The following is a 22131-nucleotide window of genomic DNA, read 5'->3' on the forward strand; positions in this document are numbered from 1 at the left end:
CTATAATCATTGAAAAAACAAAAACATAGTTGCTTTTAAACAAACTAAACAACCTTCATTCGTCAATTTATATATCAAATGAAGAGTAAATTTAATTAAACCAGAAAACATAAAACAATTCAATTATTTCAAATTACTCTTTGTAGAACAAGTCATTTATCGTTATTTAAATACAATAACTGCATATTTAATAAGTTTGGAAAGCTTTTGTAATCAAATAAACAAATTAATTGAGCATTATTATTAAACAAATGCCAGCCACTGACGGAAGCAAGGCATTTATATACATAAATGAAGATTTATTAGATTTATGGAAGTGTTTAACGCGAAGATATAGTTAGAATCAGGGTAGTGAAATTCGACACGCGCCAGTTTTTGATGGTTTTAACCATGGATAAAACTGTCATGTCAAAAACCTGCTTGTTACATTTGATGTTAAATATTAAATTGCTACTATTCTAAAACAAATTAACATACTTTGAAACGAAAATGTCTTGCATATAGAACAAAATATTTTAATAAAATATCTGTTGCAAGCTTCACAGATGTAAAGTTGCTTGAAAGAAAACATGGGGAAAAAAAGCAGGACTGGATAGCCTGCTGGCAGGTGGGGAGTTGGACCCATGGTCAAGAGGTAGTGAGTTCGATCCCCGCCGACCGAAGAGTACTTGTGTAGCAAATAGTGACTGGTGCACGTTAAATCTGTCGAGTCGCTAAGTCCTCCATGTTCCCATAACAAATCAATACCTCTGGGGGCACTGAATTGGAGACAGTTGATTGATTGACAGATTGATCGTTGCCTGGTTCAGGACAAAATTACCATCTCTAAATGAATGAATGGATGTCTGCATGAAGAGGTCCTCTCTATGAACGGGCTGTGAAGTGTGTGTGGCTGAAATTGTATGAGAAACAAAAAACACAACCTCTGCCTTAAATTCGCTTGGTTTCACCAAGCAGACTTGCTAGTATTGGCAAGTGGCATTAGAAACAACAACAAAACAAGCACTGCGAAACTTTAAAGTTAAATTATTAGAAGTCCAAATTGCTAAGAATCTATTGTTACTGTATTTAAAATCTACGCTTTTATGATTACTTTTTTTTAGTCAATTCTGCTCATTAAATAATACAATGTTAAGATTTGAATTTAATTCAGTTTTGTTAAAACTTTAAAGTTTACAAAAAAAAGGGATTTCTTTTACAACGAAAGGAAATATTTTAATTTAATAACATGGGAACTACAATTACAACTGCAATGTATAAAAATTTCAATGAGTCTATTTCAGAAAATAAAATTGCTTAAAAAGATTAGAGTTTTCAAATAAAATAAAACTATAAAAGAGAGAAAAAAAAGGTAATTTTCTTTTGCTCAAAGATGTAATTTTCATCTAAATATAATTATTGCTCATTATATATTTATATTTATAAGTTTGCTGATTTTTATTCATTAGTATAAATTGTATTTCAAATTGATGTTTTAAACATATTAGAAAAACTTCACTATCGGCTTAGTTCATTGGCGATTTTAACCAGTTTTTGATGCTTGTTATGTGAAAAACCCAAACCTCGTAAAAATAACAGCCCTTCCAATTTCTGATTAAGTAAGCGATAGACAACATAACAATAAACAAAATAATAAATAATTGCTTAGATATCGTACATTCTATTCTTGTAAGATGATTGCGTAACATTTGAGCAACAGATCACATAAAACGGATACATCTGCCACTAGTATTCTATTTTCTCCTTTCCAGCAGTTAGAAATAAAAATGAAACAAAATGTTTCAGTCACGCAAACTATAAAAATAGTTATAAAATAGCAAAATGACAGCGATGCACGCGACCTTTTGTTTGAAGTTGAAGTAACAGACAAATTCAAAAACAACGGTTACAACCAACAAAAAGATTTATACTTATTCATTGAGGAAAAAAAAAAAGAGAACAGTAGAAAATATAATACAATTTACAACATTTTGGAGAACAATAGACACGGAAAAAATGAAAAGAAAGTTTCATAATTAGATGAAATAAAAAGTTTACAAACGAAAAATTAAATTTACAGTCGAATTTAAAGAGATGTTTCAACAAAAATATTTCAAAAATTAAATAATTTTTTGTCCAATTTTAAAACTATACAGAGTGATGTGATCTTTAAAGATTATCCTTAACATATACATCTTTATCAAAAAGGAAATATTATACACATTGGGAGTCACAAATTAATACTTAAGTGAAGAAAAGCAAAAACGCTATCAAAATCTGACCATCACAATTAAGGTAGGAGAGTGGACAGAACATCAAAACCTGTTTGATTGCAGGATGAAGCTTTCAAAAAATTGTCTTTCAACCTTTCTGTTTCCTCTTGCAATCAAATAAGTTTCGCTGTTTCTAACACCCACCGTCTTTAATTGTGATAACACTATCTCTATATATCTGCATAATTTTTGTTTGTTTTTTCCTCGTAAAATATTAATTTTTAATACGCCTAATGTGCTTTTCATTAATAATATACCTTTTCATTTTTGATATATCTATCTATCTATCAATCTATAAACTCTAATTCCTGCATTTCAGAGTTGAGCCGTTATTATTGTTGTGATCAGATATGTATTTACAACAAACATTTCAAAATTAAGGTATCAAATAAGGATGTACCGGCAATTATCCGGAACCGACCAATTTTACAGGGTTCGGGTAACACTCATTTATGATCGTCACAACCATATCCTCCCCTCCCAAATTTATAGTAATCTTAAAACTATTCATAAAAATAATTGCAGTTTTGGTGATAAATCTATGTGTTTCATAGTTTCTTAATAATCAAGCTGAAATAACTCGCTTTGACACGACAGATTTTACACTAATGCAGAATTTTAATTCCGGTCCTTTGGAATAAAAAAATATGTTCGTTTAAGGGGGGGGGGGGGTTGTCTGTTTAGTATAAAGATATGCAAATTCAGAAATCTAACGCTGAAAACCAATTTAGCTAAATTAATATAATTAAATAAATACGAAATTAGAAAAAGGGAATTACATTGATATTTATTTTAAGTTAATTCAATGAATAATATTATTCTTAGTCAGAGAATGTTTCCGTGTCTGTTTCTGTAACTTGATAGTTATCACTAATTAATTTGCATATTTGAGATCACTCGTTTGAACCAATTAAATTAGCACTCAGTTTGTGAAAATCTCATAGAATAAGAGTCATTCAGGATGATTTTTTCTTATTTATCGCACTGCAGAAAATACTAAATACGGGACCTAACGGAACAGTTATCACTAATTAATTTGCATATTTGAGACCACTCGCTTGAACCATTTAGATTAGCACTAAGTTTGTGAAAATCTCATCAGTAGACTAAAAGTGATTTTTTCTTATTTTATCGCACTGAAGAAAATACCCAAATACCAAATACGGGTTCTAAAGGGTTTTCGGGGCTAAAAATATGGGTTCTAACGGGTTTTTGGCTAAAACTACGGGCTCTTAAGAAACAGTTATTTTTTCTTCCTGCACTGAGATTGTAATTTAAAAATTTCTGAAAGATTTAAACGCTTCAATTTGTAAAAACTTAAAAACTTACAGTTTGCTACATGGAGGCATGAATAGCTTTCCTTCTTTCTTTCTCTTGCTCTCTCTCTTTTTTTTTTTTTTTTTACTTGCAGGACTAGAAGGGAATCAAGTTTGTTTCGAACACTTGTCTAACAAGGACGTTTTAAAACACAGTGCCGGATTAAGCGTAAGCGGGGGCCCTCGGCCATTCAAATTTTTAGGGCAGTTAGATTAATTTTTTTTCTCGTATATTTTTTATTTATTCAAATATAAAAGTATTTATACATCTATTCATTTAAGAAAGCATATTTAAAATAAAAATAAATAATAATAAATTAAATTTTACTTTATTTTGTTAAATTAGAACTAAAAAATAATCATAACATACATATTTGAAATTGATTTTTTTTAAAAAATCATTGTTTTTCTTAATTTTTTTAAAAATTTATTTTCAAAAAATCTATTTTAAAGGGGCCCCTAATCATTGGGGGCCCCAGACCATGGCCTAGTGGGTAATCCGGCACTGTTAAAACATAAAACATTTTAAAAGTAATTGCAGGTCAATCAAACGGCATAACAAATAATTATAACACTATTATTTAAAGATAATCAACAGTTTGCGCTATTTACATATAATCTAATATATTGCAAAACAATAAAATAGATTTAAAAATAGTATTTGTGGATACTGTTTTGCTCGATTAGACCATTATAAAATGGTGAGAACTCAAACGGCGATTCAGCCCCGCTTGGTCTTTTATTTAGAGAAGTAATTTGAATTTAAACTTCGTTAGCACAAACACATAAAAAGCAATACATACCACAGTTATTAAAATCGTTACTCTCACTTTTGTAAACAAGAAAAATATGCAAATTTGTAAAAAAATAATTTTTTCTTTGGTTAATGGCGGGCACTTGGGTCTATTTATCATTGACCTCAGAAATGCCAGAATTGCTACCCTCTTATCGTTACCCAGTGAGCACCTATGGAGGAGTAGCGTCGCCCACGTCATACAACCACAAACCCGTTTATAGGGCTGGTTACATTCACACAATCACACAGAAGAAAGGACATAGAACATGCACACACACAGAGAAAGAAACATCCATGCCCTGAGCGGGATTCGAACCAGCAACGATCGGCTCCGCAGTCAGGCACGCTAACCACTCGGCCACCTGGTCGGCTTTAAAAATAATTAAAATTGTCAAATTTTATATAAAGCAGTTTTAGTTAAAATGCTAACATTTAAATACGACACAATGAAAAAAATAATTATATTCGATTTTTGAATGAAATCTCATAATTACCCAAGATGACGGAGAGTGGTAATTCCCAAAAATCTGTTCAGGATAAAGAGGTTGATTATTATATCCAATATAACAATAACCAGGTGGTAAACTTTTTCTATTGGATTTCGGCTTCCTACGAGTCAATTTAACAGGTGCTACGCTACAACTAGAGCTACTTGAGTCCGAATCAATTTGATTATGTCCATCTGCGCGAATAAACATTCCAGAATCACTTAATCCATTAAATAATTTATTGTGCTGGGGTGTTTTCAGATATTGATCCAATTTAGAATTATCCAAAACTAAACTTTTGCTCACTACTCGTCTTCTGCGTCGTCTATTGGGGGTATAACAAGCGTTCGTTGAGGAACTGGCACACTGGTAACAATAACCACTAGGGTAATCATTCGTTCTTGGACTTAGTAGAGAAGCTGTGGACGTGCTACACGCGGCAGAAGTGTCACTAAAATCTGATCCGTCATTGACATACGAACTAACAGGCGGAAAAATCGTTTCACTCATTTCACTTTCGTTCGAGCCGTCCACCATTGGCAGCCTATTTCCATCGGGATAGTAACGTCGCTGAGGAGTTTCGTTTCGATGAAATTTATGTGCTCTGTTGTCATCTTCTTTCCAGTTGCGATCGCTTCTTACGACTCTATTGTCCGGCTCACGACTTATGTCCATCAAATGTATGCGCTCTGATCTCCACAGCGTACCTGTAGCGGTTGTTTTAAGAGGCTCTGAACACATGAATCAAAAACACTGGCAACCTTGAAAAATATTCGCGAAAAATAAAGAAAAGCACTTTCTTTGTGGAAGGTAATAACTCAAACAAATCGAAGATGATGCGTCAAAGATATAAATTTTTTTTTTTTTAACAAAACATCAGTTTATGATATTTTCTAATTTATAAGAGTGAGACGGTAGGCGAAATTGAAATAAGTGAATGCCTAATATGAAGCAGCTAAGATGAAAAAAGATCTCCGAAAAGGAAATATTCAATCATTTTCATATCTATGACCCCTAACCCCAGTAAACACCGACAGAGTGATACAACTTTCATCATAGCCTGACAAGATGCTCGAAATGTTTACTTTTGAAAATTCTTGGGTCAGATATGAAGGCAGATCTGATTGAAGAATTTATGAATTTAAAGATTATTAGATAACAAATTGACCGTTTCGTTTCATCAAAACATTTGCACTTTTTTAAAATATGCACATTCAAGCAGATCATAAATTTATGATTGTTCAGCGAGTTATATATACATATATATATTTATAATTTGTTATATTTAATCAATTTTAAATAATCACATTCAGGATGTATGCGTATAAGAGATAATTTCTTTCAATAAGATTCCTTAAATAACCTCATTAGAAAAAACATTAAACAGATGATAGATTATAGAACCATAATTTTATTAATGTAATTATTTTAATTAAATTTTATCACAAATTTGTAAATTTTTTACAAATGCCACAAAAGGTGACATTTCGAAAAGCAGTTACGACTACTTTAAATAAGAGTTAATAGAATGGTCAACTTTAATTTTACTAACATGCAACTGAATCAACTTTCAAAAACTTTATTTTCTTTTACTCTTGTTAACATTTTATTTTTTTTCTTCAATTTTAAGACTTTTTTTGTTTAGTTTGAAGTTTATTTTTTCAGCAAAGAAAACATTAATCTTAAATTTCAATTCCAGATATCAACTTATATAGATGCAAACTGTTCCGTAAATACCATCCTTAATTGTATTTCGTGAATCCTTATCAAAAGTAAAAACAAAAAAGTATAAACATTGAAAAAGTTGAAAATTAATATTGAAACGAGGAAGAAGCAAAAAACGCTATCGCAATCGGACAAATTATAGTAGAGGAAGGCGAAGGTAATAAACATCAAGACAGGTTTAATTGGAGGTTGAAGGAGTTTCTAATAATCAATCGTATTTTAACTGCTCGTTGTTTTTTCCCGGAAATAAACTTATGCTGTTGATTATCATGTCCGTCCTGCAGTGTTTGTGACTTGTCTGACTACGATAGCGTTTTTTTTTGGTCACTTACATATTAATTTGTGACCCCTAATTGTTGTTTTTCTTAGAAGAATTGTTTTTAAACGAAATAAAAAAAAAATAATAGAAGAAATTCAGAATAGCACCTTATTCTCATTTATGCTTTTGATAGCTGTAAGTATATTTTGATCGTAACTTTGAATTTAATATTATTTAACTAATTTTAAAAACTGTCAGAATATGAAGGTAGTGATGGTCTATTTTATTTCAAGCAATTTTATAATTTAACTTTAAATTTGCTCACATTAATTTATTTTATACTGATTTTTACAGAAACACAATGATACATAAACATTTAAAAATTACTTATTAATGTTTACTTAGAATAACACAGACTCACTTTAGTTACTAAATTTAAAATGGACAATATTTTTTAAACAAAAATGAGCTAATTTTATTCCCATTTGGTTACAATAAAGTTAAAAATACTTATATAGTAAAAATATATATAAATAATAGAAAATTTAATATATCTATATTCCTTTTTGTACCATGTAAATAATAAGACTATCTCAGAGGACATGGGAACTTATGAATCGTGCATTAGAAGAAACCTCTCTCTATGTAAACATGTTGCATTGTTATTTAAAAGAAATTCTGGCATGGTAGTTTTGGAAAGTTGTAAAGATAACTCTTTATAATTTTTTTCTCCCATTATTCAAGCATGACTTTTTTTTTCAAACACGTTTCCAAACATAAAGAAAAAAGAAAAATTTCGCTTGTTGAAAAACTCTTGTGCTAAGCTATCTATAAGAAAAAAAATGTTTTTTTAAACTTTTTTTTAAAAAAAAGAAGAAAAAAATAAAAAGGTCATAAATAGACATTGATAGAATTAAATAGAAGAAACTCGATGTAACAGATTATACCTATTCCCACTTTCCTGAAATATTAATTGTTTTCATTTAAAGACAGAAAACGAAAGAGTAGAAAAAAAAAGAACTGGTAGTGATATTATAAGTAACATGTAATATTTCAAAATATTTAAAAACAATCATATTTACCAGTAAAAAAATATTGCTGAAAAAAAATGACACGACTTCGAATTTTAATAAAATAATTGCTAATTGCTGAAAAATTATATTTTCACAGAAAGAACGCAAGGAAGCAATTGTGCAAATTACGGTAATAACAATCCAATATCTACGATAAAACAAGTTTTTGTTTATTTAAAAAAGAAAAAAAAGACGAAAAACTTCGGAAGCAGTATCACCGAAAATATTTTCGTTAGCCTATACGTAGACATACCATAAAAATATATAACTTAATACTATGATAATGTGTAACTTAATAACTTTTCTGATAAAAAAAAAAGTTAATGAAATGATTTATAGCATTTTATTTCAAAATTTGATTCTTTATAAAATCATTATTACACTTTTAAAAAATAAAACATTTAAAATAATTGATATTAGGATTATAAATAAATTGTCTAATTTTCACTTGAATTGATTCGTTAGAAAAAATATTTTTATTTTAAATAGATACATAAATAAAAATATGTTAAAGAAAAACCAATTTTAATATCGAATTAATACCACTAAACATTTTAAGTTTCGTATCTTACTAATGTTTCATCTAAAAATACTTGCATTAATTAACAATAGCAGCAGTTTTTGAATCACACTGGTGAAGGTAAGGTAAAGAAATAAACTGATTTGCTAACATGAAAAAAAAAAAAAATTATATATATATATATATATATATATATATATATATATTTTTTAAACTGTAAGTAATTACTATTATTAACATTACATATTTCTACTATTACTAAACATTTGAACTTTTAACATGAATTTTTTTTAAGACTTTCGCATCTTAATAACGTTTCATGTAAAAATATTTGCATTAATTATTAACAACAATGAGAATAGCAAGATTCTTAATCACACTAGTTAAGGAAAATAAAGGAAATAACTGATTTGTTAACATGAATTTTTTTTAATAACAAATAAAAGTTATCATACCATCTTCAGTGGTCAAGAGGAAATTTTCATAAAATATGATTATATCCAGGAATAATGATAATAAATCCAAATGTGAAAACACAACTTTCGATGCCGAGATTTGAGATACAATAATCAAAATCTATCAACTACAATTGCCAACTTCAATCAACGGTTGATTGCAATTTTAGCATTTTAAAAAGATGACAACAATTAGATTCATGACAATATAGAACTTTTTCTTTGAATAAGATTAATGTATGACTAATATTAGTGCAAAATTATCAACCAGAACACAATAAATTAAGGTACGCTGTTAACTCTTCATGATTTTCAAATAAAAGTAACGTAACAGAATTTGTTTCATCTAACACTTTATTTTTATAACAGTTAAAAGTATTTCCAAAACACCTGCCTTTTTAGAGAGAAATTACGTTATTATTATTGCTTTTAACGAATAAAATGAGAGGAAAAAAAATTATTCCGGTTACGCCTCGTTCTGCATTCATGATTTTTACGAGCAGGTGTTTATGAAATAGTAGCTAAAATTTTTACATGCTCATCTCTCAAATTTCTATGCCGAATACAATGGACATTTTTTTGTCATTTAAGTATATGCCCATTTTAAATGCAGTTGTCACCGTCCTTAATCTAAAATTAAATTTTTAATAACTTCCTTATGTAAGAGCTAATTTAGATGCACGCAATTAAGGAAGGCCGTCAGGTTTATTAAATTCTAATTGTAACTGGACGTTGAAGATAACTTATACTTTCGTACTGAGATTATTGTTTTTATACAAGTTCATTAAAACTAAATATTCGTTTGTCAAATAAAAAAAAAAAATGCAAGAAAGGGTCGAACACTACTTCATGATATAAAATTTACAGATAATTGATTACTTAAAGTCTTATGTTTAAAACTAGAGAAGTAGACGGAATAATAAATAAATAGTCATGTAATAAATTGAAATTTATTATAGGTTTTTTTTTGTAATACTTTTAAAGATAGATTATTTGTCTGTAGATGGCACCACTACGGTAAAGTTTAAATTCAATCATAATGATATTTTCTTTAGAAATTTTGAATTAGTCTTTTAAAAAGGGATTTTTTTTGGGTAAAATCTATGTAACTAAATTTATTAATATTTATTGAAGATGGTATTATAACTTGTATAGGGTATTAGTGGATTCATGACGGTTTTTCTCAAGGATCTTTTTTTTTTGGTTCTGACGTCCGCCGGATGCGGGATGACTCTGGACGTGGTAAACAGGTCAGTCTAGATTCTTTCGCCTTGTTGACGGGAGGATAAAAGAGAAGCGATGAATGTGGCTAGGAGCAGTTGCAGTACCAGTAGTAAGCAAGTAATCAGAGCAGTATCCTGGGGATACGGAGTTTGTCCGCTGAAGGAGTGGTTCGTGACAGTATCTCGGAGATGGTGGATCGTAACCTTAGGGAAAGCTAAACTGAAGTCTCTAGCGGGAAGGACTACCGGGATTAGCCAAAAGCCGATATCTTTGAGACGATGGGCCAAGTCCGAGGGAATCTATGCTGGACGTCCGGTGTCCCCCTTCTACATGCCTAAGTCGCTTGAAATTAGAATAGCTGGAGAAATTTCGAGATCCTAGCCGAGGAGTTTGTCCATGAGTTCATCTACCTTTCCGGTGGGCGGTTCCAGAGTGAAAGCAGTAAATTCCGTAGGGTACTTATAAAACTTTAAATTTTATTTCGTTAACATTTTAGAGGAATCATTTACCGAAAATTCTGAACTGTTATGTTGTGTTTTTTTTTGTGTAGGAGAACAATCAGCATTTAAGTGTAATTTATAGATATCATAAACCAAGTCTGGGTTTTTAGAAATGTTAAATGAAGTTTTTATTTTATAAATGTCTTTTTTTTGAACTGTAGAAGTTGAAGGTTATGCTTGAGTGTTTTAAGGTTGCATTTTTGTTTTAATTAATGTATAAATGTTTATTCCCATGTTGGCATTTGGAAATGTGTGAAATTATGTTTTTGAAGATTTAGAGGTGCAATAAAAATGAGTTTTAAATGTTAAAAGTTTTCTGTAATTCATTAGATATTTGTCTACTAAATAACCTGGGTAACCGTTACTAAATTTAAATTTTGAGATCACAGCCAAAGGGGTAACGGTACAAATTGGTGCCGTGACCAGGATAGGCAAATTTAATAGAGAGGGCCTAAATTGGTGCTGCAATCTTTTGCATTTCCAGATGCTAACATTTGACTTTTTATGTGTTTTAAAGTTGTATCATATTTGAGTGTATTCATGTATTCCCAGTTTTTGAAATAGACGTAAACAAGTTAAGATTTACTCAATTAATAGTGTGTTTGTGATATTTGAGTTATAATCGAATATGTGTCTTAAAGATAAGCCTTCGCCACAGGATGGTCAAACGGGTGTGTTTATACCTGACCATTTTTTTCTTTTGGCGTTGCAAGTACTCCGGCACTGTTAACATATGGTAGGGAATTAACTTTACAGCTGGAATTTTTTAGGAACCATGAGTCTTTCTCTTACGCGAGTGCTGAGGACTTTGCCAAAGATTTACTTGGTAAATTGCATAGTACTTAGGCATTAGCGAGGGAAAATCTAGAATATTCTGCGGAAAATAGAAAAGCTCGTAGAGACCAAAACATCAAACAATATAGTTTCCAAGCAGGGGATGAGGTATACTGGTTCAATCCTGTGTTAAAGAAAAACCAGTGCAAGAAATTTGCTAAATTTAATGAGGGCCCTTTCAGGGTGGTTGAAGTCTTATCTCCGGTCACTTTGAAAATCCAACATACAAAAAATTTTGGCTATACTAGGGTTGTTCATGTGGAGAATGTGGCAAAGGCGGAGCAAAGATTGGAAATTTTGCGATCCAGAGATAGTGGGTTCGGTGACCAAATCAGTGGCAGTATAGATAGGGAAAGAGTAGAAACACCTGCTCCAGAAAATCTACTGTATGAGACAGGTAAATTCGTGCCTTTTCCGCAACCTCGTTATAACTTAAGACAACGAGTAAATGGACGGGTCATAAGAAATTAGAATTTGTAAGAGGGGGGTGCAACTAAATTTTTCTTGTTTTAAATTGGGTTATAAATGTTTTGGGGTGGAATGTCAAATGTTCTCCAAATATGGAGGAGGAGTTTATATCTGGCGGTGCATATTTTGGTTACATAAGCCGGAATGTAGTAGGTCGGTGGAGACTGTTTTTTGTTTTCAGGTGGACCACGGTCCTTTTATGTACATAAGTGTGAAGTGTAGGTCTCCACTGGCATTTGTAATGATGTATGTAATCAGTCAAAACTGGGTTTGTCCCATTTTTGTTTTTTTTTATGTTATTTTTAAAATGTAGATTATGAATGTTTCGATGTTTAAAATTTGAAAGCTGAAGATTGATAACGTTGCTGTACAATCTTTTCCTGACCCCCTATGGGCTGCTGGAAAAGGTATTGCTAAGTGTAAATCTGAGTTATAATGTTTTTTAAAGTTAAGTGTAGTTTAAACTACTTTGGCGCATATTTGATTCCTCTTTTCTGTTTCCTTGCAAGGTGCACATTGTTAGGGTCAGATTTGATTTTAGTGATAAAGATCTAAAAGTAGGTTTAAAGCCGCGTGGTGCTTTTAGAGATTTTGAACTTTAAGTAGGAATTATTTATGAACAGCTTAGAGAAAAGGAAAAAACGGAAATTTTTGTGTGAAACCAGTAATTTAGTTTTCTTGATTTCTTGATAGTGTTCCAGGTCATTTTAACATAGTGCTATAGTGTTTCAAAAAATTAAAAGTATTTTAATTTTTTTTCGGTGAGGCGATGGTATTGTAATAAATTGAAATTTATTATAGGTTTTTTTTTGTAATACTTTTAAAGATAGATTATTTGTCTGTAGATGGCACCACTACGGTAAAGTTTAAATTCAATCATAATGATATTTTCTTTAGAAATTTTGAATTAGTCTTTTAAAAAGGGATTTTTTTTGGGTAAAATCTATGTAACTAAATTTATTAATATTTATTGAAGATGGTATTATAACTTGTATAGGGTATTAGTGGATTCATGACGGTTTTTCTCAAGGATCTTTTTTTTTTGGTTCTGACGTCCGCCGGATGCGGGATGACTCTGGACGTGGTAAACAGGTCAGTCTAGATTCTTTCGCCTTGTTGACGGGAGGATAAAAGAGAAGCGATGAATGTGGCTAGGAGCAGTTGCAGTACCAGTAGTAAGCAAGTAATCAGAGCAGTATCCTGGGGATACGGAGTTTGTCCGCTGAAGGAGTGGTTCGTGACAGTATCTCGGAGATGGTGGATCGTAACCTTAGGGAAAGCTAAACTGAAGTCTCTAGCGGGAAGGACTACCGGGATTAGCCAAAAGCCGATATCTTTGAGACGATGGGCCAAGTCCGAGGGAATCTATGCTGGACGTCCGGTGTCCCCCTTCTACATGCCTAAGTCGCTTGAAATTAGAATAGCTGGAGAAATTTCGAGATCCTAGCCGAGGAGTTTGTCCATGAGTTCATCTACCTTTCCGGTGGGCGGTTCCAGAGTGAAAGCAGTAAATTCCGTAGGGTACTTATAAAACTTTAAATTTTATTTCGTTAACATTTTAGAGGAATCATTTACCGAAAATTCTGAACTGTTATGTTGTGTTTTTTTTTGTGTAGGAGAACAATCAGCATTTAAGTGTAATTTATAGATATCATAAACCAAGTCTGGGTTTTTAGAAATGTTAAATGAAGTTTTTATTTTATAAATGTCTTTTTTTTGAACTGTAGAAGTTGAAGGTTATGCTTGAGTGTTTTAAGGTTGCATTTTTGTTTTAATTAATGTATAAATGTTTATTCCCATGTTGGCATTTGGAAATGTGTGAAATTATGTTTTTGAAGATTTAGAGGTGCAATAAAAATGAGTTTTAAATGTTAAAAGTTTTCTGTAATTCATTAGATATTTGTCTACTAAATAACCTGGGTAACCGTTACTAAATTTAAATTTTGAGATCACAGCCAAAGGGGTAACGGTACAGTCAATATGCAATCGAAAAGCTTTTTATATGAAAGATACGAAATGATGAAAAAAAAAAAAACGTAAGAAAGGGTCGAACACTATTTCATGATATAAAATTTACAGATAATTAATTACTTAAAGTCTCATGTTTTAACCTAGAGAAGTAGAAGGAATGACAAATAAATAGTCAATATGCAATCGAAAAGCTTTTTATATGAAAGATACGAAATGATGAAAATTTGAAAATAAAACGAACCACAAATCATGTTAAAATTTTTTTTAAGGAAAAAAAAAAATCTTCAACAAATTTTGTTCTAAAGATACTATTTTCACGTACAAAATGCCAATTTTAAACACAAATATGTTAATTAACTGGAAGTGATTAAGTTTTGGAAACAGAAATAAAAAAGTGAATAAACACATCATTTTTCGATAAATTAGGATTCGGGACAATCAAAATGAGGATTGTCCCGAGGGGAACTTCAAAACTTCAATCTAGAAGATACGGATCAGGAAAGTAGCCGAAAGTTTGGATTCCACTTTTTGCGTATTACGCAATTACTCGGGACTTTTGGAATAAATCAAAAACTTTTTCCATACAATTATAAAACTCACATATCCAATAATTCTATACTAAATTTTGTTTTTTATAACTATTATTATTCTATTTTATTAAGATTGAAAATTTTTGAATAATCCTCAGATTTTGTATTCTTTTTTAAAATTTAAAAATAAAAAATTTAAAATTATGTAAAAATTTAATATCTTAATATTAAAAATATTTATTCGAAAAAAAAAAGAATAATTAATAATAAAAATTATATTTTGAATGGAATTATCTTCGAAAAATGAGTTTTATAGATGTGGGCAAAAAGTTCTTGACCGACTACAAAAGTTTCTGAGATAAGGCGAAATACACAAAAAAATAAACGACCTCTCTCCTGACTAAAGGATCAAATCTTCCAGGTTGCAGTTAAACCCCCATATTTTGATGGTCAAGAATATAAAAGTGTCGAAAAAGGTAAGTTCATTCAAAGAAAGCACGTATTTGTGTTTCAATTCGCAACTTAATTAATTGTTAGAACAATTGCAGTCAGCCCTTTGAATCATAAAAAATGGCACTATGTAGAAATACGGTTATTAGAAAAGTTAACAAGGGTTTGCGTAATATTTTTTTCCCTTTCTGAACAAAATTTTTTACTATGCCTAAATGCATAAACGTTGATCTTTTTCTTTATAGTGCATACTTAAGTTTATTGTATTTTAAAATATAAATATTTTTTTCCGACCTTTTCAAATAATAGATTAACTAATAAAATTTCTAAAGAAAACAAGCCACGAAAAACTTAAATGTTGATACTATATTTAATGCTTTTTTTTTAACCATAATTTATTTTCAAGTATATAGAAAAGAAAAAATTGTGGAAGTTTCAAGTTAAATTTTTTAATTGTAAAATAACAATGAGAGAGTAATAGACGTCTCTAGACCAATTAACGTTTGAGACGTTGCGTTTTACGAAAATATGTAAAATTGATGATTATAAATTAATATACCATATTTTAAACTCATTATGTATGGTTATAAATAATTATTGACAATATATCTTTTAAGTACAGATAAGTTCCGAATAGTCTTCATATCTTAATATTATATTTATCCCCTTTAAATGTAATCGAAAACTTCTTCAGCTAAGAAATAATCTGAGCCTACCAGAATGTTCGATTTAGAGATTTAAAAAAAAAAAAAATATCTATGTTTATATAAATCTAAGTACCTGATATAGTATTCGCAGTAGAGCAGAAAAAATTGCTTTCTTTGTGCTAGCTTGAAATGTTATGTCTGTGTTTAAATGTCAAAGCTATAAAATCTTGAAAATGCGAAGATTTATGAAATACATCATTCTTTCAAAAATTCTCGTGATTTATCAAACCATAACACAATAGCGGTTTCAGTTGGAGAACCCATGAAAATAGACATTTTGGATTTTTTTGTTACTTATTTTAAAATAAAAATTTTTTGTTTTAAAACCGAAAATAGTGCCTATTAACTTACAAATGAGTTTTAAAACAGATTTTGAAGAAAGAAAAAAAGGAAAATTTTTGATTTTAATCCTTACCGCTTTAGTGTTTCAAGTTTACTTAGGTCCAAACTATATTTCATACTAAGTGAAACTGTGAAATTTTTATGTCAAGCATAGGAATTTCTCTTTTATATTCTAGTAAAAATGTATTAATATTCTATTAATCAATCATGTAATTAAAATTATATATTTGATTGTAATTAAATTCATCGTAAATATAATAATAAGAATGTTAAAAACAAAATGATTCTGATTAATAAACCAATAAGTAAAAGAATCATCCCGTTTATATGGCCGCATTGATCAGTTAGGATTATTTGCTTAAAATGCTAAGATTCTTATTTGTGGATACTTCTACAATTATATATATGGCATATTTTATATTTTTTAAATCGTTTTTTTTTTAAAGTTGAAATATTGTTATGTATGAAATTACAATAAAATTAGAATAAAATGAAAGAATGAGATATAGCATCTTCCGGATTTCGTAATCTTGAAGTCAGTGTCTTTTACATAAAGTGGCAATTAGGACTGGGCGATAAATCGATGTATCGCGAAATATCTCATCAGCATTGGCACGACAGCCCTTTGTGAGCCTGGTCCTTCCTCAGAAGGTTTTCCCATGCTGCCCTTCTCCCAGCAATTGATTTCCAGTTCTTTACTTTTAGGATGGTAAAATCCTCATCCACGCAGTCTTTCCATCTCTTTTTGGGCCTTCCTCTTGGCCTTTTATTGGTGGGATTTGCATTAAAGACTCTTAACGCTGTTCGTTCTGGGCTCATTCTCACTACATGCCCGGCCCATCTCATTCAACTTAGTTTAATAGATTTAATGATATCATCGCGAAATATCTATTTAACGTATATATCGTCTAGCTGCAGAGATGTTGTAAGCGTATAGTTCGTGGCGTTGAATGATGAAGAGCGAATTGCGAGGGTCAGCGTTGAAATATAGAACGCTATGCATAGTTTCTTTATGCGCCATTTTTGTCTTAGGTATTTTACGTTTCTTAAAGATTATTTTTAGCGGGACTTGCGTTATTTTGCGATCGCTGTGCTTTTTATTTCGTCAGGATTTAACGTTTCTTGTAAATTATTTTCAGTGAGTCTTTTGCTACTTAGCGATCGCTTCGTTGTGCATTATTTTGTGACTATTTTATTGTCTGTCGGGTTTTAACGATTCTTGTCAATTGTTTTTAGTTGACCTACTGTTACTTTCGATCGTTGCGCAATCGCTGATATCATCAATTTTTGTTCTGAACTCAATCTATGAATTAAAAAAAGGAAATATGAATAAAGAGAGATTCTTCATTGACTTTCGTTTAATTATTGTTTTTCATTTTAAGCGATACAATTTAATTGGGGTATTTTGTATTTAACTTGTTATAAAAAGTTAGTTTTTTTTTAAAGTTTATTTAATGCACGTAAGTATAAAAGTTTGATTATTTTTAAACCAATAAATCTGCAGTCGTATTTAATTATAAAAAAATTGAAACAAAGCCTACATTTATTTAATTTGCTTTTATTTTTGAGAAAATTAAAACAAAGTTTGCTTTATTGCTTTTAAAAAAAATTTGGCAATTAGTTAAAACAAAAAATTTTTTTTGATTAAATAAAAAGCTAAGAAATGTTTTGACTCTTTTTAATAATTTAACAATAGTACTTGAAGTATTTTTCAAAAAATTCTTTAAATACTTGTTAGCTTTATAATTTGTTAGATAGTCAGTATCATTTTTAAACAAATAAATCTCAAGTTGATTTAATTTTCAAAAAAATAAATAATAATAAATAAATAAAAACCTTAAATTAAATTTTACATTTATTAAGCAGGAGAATTTGACAGTTAGTTAATACAATTTTATTATTTTAAATAAGTAAATAAAAGGTCTAACGAATTTCAAAAGCATGGGTTTTCTCAACAAATAATTCAAAAAATATTTAAATAGAGTGAACATTTCTATGGTTTGTTTTTTACTTTCTTTTTTTTTCTTCTTTTAATATTTAGTGCATGAATGTAACATATATTTTTTTACAGTTTTATTATTATTTTTAAACCAATAAATCTTAAGTCATTTTTAATTTAAAAAAATTATAATAAAGCTTGGGTTAGTTTTTACTTTATGACATCTTTATTATATTTTAATTGAAAAAATATAGTAATGCTATTGATGTTATAGAAACATTTTTTTAGAACTAACATTTTCTTTTGTAATAGATTTTACTTTTATTTATTTTTGATGGATTAAAAGATTTACGATAGATAATTTTTTAACATATGCTAAATAGCGATTTCTAACAGACGATGCAACACGATATAAATTTCTTACATCGCACAGTTCTAGTGGCAATAGTGTTGTTGATGACAAGAGAGTAAAGCAGTCCTTAAACTTAGGACAACGTCAAAGCATATGACATGCATAGAAATTTGGGCCAGTTATTGAATTTGTTATATACATACAGATATTTTTTAAGCATAATAGTAGTCATTTAACTTCTTCTACCTCAACATTAATAAAAAACAATTACAAATTATTACTGCACATTTGAATCTTAGAAGATAACTTTTAAGGAGTATATAGTAATCTTAATGCAGAGATGATTTTCATCAAAATTTTGCTTTAGTAATTCTTTCTCTGCAATACTATAGTAAAAAATTCAAAGGCAATCTAATAAAAAATAAACACAGTAAACTCAAAGAAACCAAATCTGATTTTTTTTTTATTAGTTTCCGTCCCTTTTGTCTTTAATTTCGTGTTAATTACTTTATTTACAAAACCTTCCACTGATCCTTTAAACTTTAACTGATCCTCCCTCCTTTAAACTGATTTCTTTAAAGAAAATGCAAATACATATTAACCATAACAGATAAGGTAAAAATGTCTTGCCTCTTCTTTTGCAGTTTATAATGTGTGGAAAAAAAGACACAGCACTTGCAGGCAATGAATGAGTCTTTTCTTTTGCCTGTAGAATGAATACCACTCAACATTGCATTAGAATTTAAAAAATGAATTGATTTAATGTAGACGCATGCATACAAATTTATTTCAGTCATTTTAAATCCAACACATTCAGAAGAGGTATTATGACTTAAGCTGTCTTAGGAAAAGTTTAAAACTCTTAGCTTGGAAGAAAAAAAATCCTACAGATGATGTGGATAGAAACCTAACCATGAAGAATTACAGATTAAATAACGTCTCATAATCATGTGATTAGCCCCTGATATCACTGAAAGTAACCCTGCTAGAAGCTTATCTCATGACAGCTAAACAATACAATGAATACTCATTTGAAAATATGAAAAGAACATTCATTCTTAAAATTGAACCAAATTTATATTATTTTCGAATTATATAAATCTATGAAAAGAAAGAAAAAAGGAAAGACAACAAGTGCTTTTTCTTCAGCTGGAATTAGCTTCTCTTAAATGGTTTAAGAAGGATCAAAATCGAGAAAATACTATTCTCATAGGTGGTATTTTGATACATAGATGGCTTAAGTGTTAAAGTATAGTTGTCAAGTGTATAGGTGGCTTAAGTGTTAAAAATAGATAATAAAAAGTCAAAATTAAGTACTAATAAAGAAATATACAATGGTCTTTTCTCTTAAATGTAATAGAAGCTTTGAATATTGGTATTTAATACACATTAAATAAAATATTTGACAATAAATATGATTTTAAAGTTGAAAACTTAACTTCTGATAAGGAAAAGTTTTGTTGATCTCAGAAAATTAAAATTATTGAAAATAATTGCATTTAAAATATACTTAAAGGAACGTAAAGACAATAATAAAAATTAGGCAACCTTATGACAAGTTGCATTTAAAAAACAAAAAGATGTTGTTTCTATTTTATGAACGCATGTAAAAGAAAAGGGAATCTATGCATAAACCATTAAATACAAAATTATATCTCAACAGTTTAAAAAAGTAAGTGAAGAATACATCAAAGTCTTTTTCTTATTTCAATGCTTTTAAGTAAATTGCTAATTGATAAAAACAAAAATTATAATAATATATTTTATTCAAAAAGAGAGAGAAAGCATGTCTAAGATTTTTACTTAGTTTTTCATTATTGTCTCATCTATAAAGTTTATAGAAAGTAATAGTTAAAAATTCATCTAACAAATTTTTTCCCCAAGTTTTCATAACAAACAATTAAAAAATAATATCTAAAATTAGAAAAAAGTGACATTTTCCAAATGAGTACTAATATTTATAAATTTAAAAAAAAAAAAAAATCATTAAATATATATTATATTCAATTTTTATATAACATGCCCAGATAAATTAATAAAAATTGTTATCTATCAACAAATAAAATGTATCTCTTGGTCACAGTCCTTAAAAATAAATAAAAAGTACAGTGAAATCTCAGTTAAGCAGACATTCTTGGGACTGAAAAAATTGTCAGTTTATGGGAAGGGCACCATAATAACGAAGTTCAACATCGTAAATTGTTTCTCGAATATTTTTAAAGATATAGAAATAATTAAATAATCTACAATAACTATTATTTATTAAACTTTAAAAAATATTTTTTTCTATACAAAAAGAATATAAAAAACGTTTGATATAAATACATGATTCTAGATGTAGCTACAGAAAAATGAATAGCCCCATGGCAGAATCGTGGCAACATTGTAACAGAACGTTATGGAGTTCTTGCAGAAAAATTTTTCCTTTGAGAAGTAAAAAAATTTATTATTCTTTCCTTGAAGAAATTTTCGAAAAATTTTATCCTTTCTTAGATACTATATCCAAAAGATGCCATTCTTGTGCATCTGAGTGGGAAAAAAATGCTTGTGATTTTTCTATTCTCATTTATGAAAAATAAAATAAAGAATAATGAAGTAAAAAAGTTTGTTTTCTCTTCTACAGAAAGTTTCGCTCTATTTTTTTTTCTTTTGCAGTTATTACTTTTAATTTCCACATAGCTTTGAAAATCCTATATTCCGATTCTGGTTACACCATATAATGTGCCAAATAAGCAAAAGAATTATAATACAGACACAAAATAGTTACGATTCTGTTTGTGTGATCTTTGTAGACAAAAAATTATTTTCACCTCTTAAAAGAAAAAAAATGCAAAAAGCAGAATTTTCTTAAGAAGGGTGTTGTAAAATTCGGGATAATTTAGCATAATCAGTACAGGGAATTTTCAGAGAGCAGCAGAAAATGACATAGGCAGCAGGATAATGTACAAAACAGATTATATAAAACCGGGGTTCCACTGTAGATGTGTGTATATATATATAGCACAATAACAATAAATATGAAAAGGATAAAGAGAAAGCTGATGAAAATTAATAAGACTGTGTATAAGCTACAAATATATTGAACTCATAAAATAAGTTCAAATTAAAATTTTATTTCAAATTTTTTTTTGTTATTTTATTTTAATAATTTTCTTCTTCTCGTTTCATTATTCTGTAATTTTATCCATGTTTTCTCTATACTTTGAACTTTATATATATATACACATACTACCCTACAATAATGGAAAAGACACTTTCAGTTTTTAATATTTATTTGACTTTCCCAAGAAATGCTTAGCAAATATTTTGTAATTTTAGAAGCGTTTAGTTCATGCACTTTTTAAACTTTGCAATAAGATTTTAAAGAATTTTGGGGTTAAAGGGATAGGCTATAAACTGCGAAAGTTTTTTTTTATACAGACAATAATTGCACATATTTTTAGACACTTCATGCCAGAAAATCAAGACATAAGCTGCAATTTGTATAGATTACTTTAGCTGTTATTTGCAATAACTGCATAAAATTTCGTAAAACTAGTTTAAATATTTATAGATTTTTATAAAAAATTAATGAAACTTTTTTGAACAATTTAAAATTAATTACAAAATTGTTTTAAAATTTGAAAATAGTTTGTAAAAAAATGAGAAAGATATGAGCATTTAAAGTAGTTATTTTGTATTGTGCATGTACAAGAAAAATTAAAAATAATATTTTTATAATTTTATAGTGAATCATATTTGGCAACCAATGGGAAAATTTTGATTCAAATATCGTAAAAACGTAAAAAGTTTCAGGCAATCAGCAATAAGAAAATTGCTTGAAACTTTTTATGTTTTTAAGAAATTTAAATAAGATTTTTTCCATTAGTTTCTAAATATGATTCACTACAAAATGGTGAAAAAATAATTTAATTTTTTCCTGAGTACACG

The 22131-nt window shown here is 29.0% G+C and overlaps 1 protein-coding gene across 6 annotated transcripts in view; it reads right to left on the minus strand.

Moving 5' to 3' along the window:
* The window catches only part of LOC107447993 (liprin-beta-1), an 88162-nt gene that overhangs the window by 50965 nt on the left and 15066 nt on the right, over positions 1-22131 (minus strand). For 2 of the 6 annotated variants that reach the window (XM_071187506.1, XM_016063063.3), the window contains exon 1: positions 4859-5887. The exons of the other annotated variants lie outside the window; for them this stretch is intronic. In XM_071187506.1, the coding sequence (XP_071043607.1) occupies positions 4859-5593 (735 nt within the window). In that variant the 5' untranslated portion in view covers positions 5594-5887. Of the gene's footprint in view, positions 1-4858; positions 5888-22131 lie in introns of those variants that run through there. 6 annotated transcript variants of the gene reach the window in all.

Source organism: Parasteatoda tepidariorum, chromosome 11 (genome assembly GCF_982258835.1).
Source record: "Parasteatoda tepidariorum strain Cologne lab strain chromosome 11, Ptep-v5.0, whole genome shotgun sequence".
NCBI classification, from domain to species: Eukaryota; Metazoa; Arthropoda; class Arachnida; order Araneae; family Theridiidae; genus Parasteatoda; species Parasteatoda tepidariorum.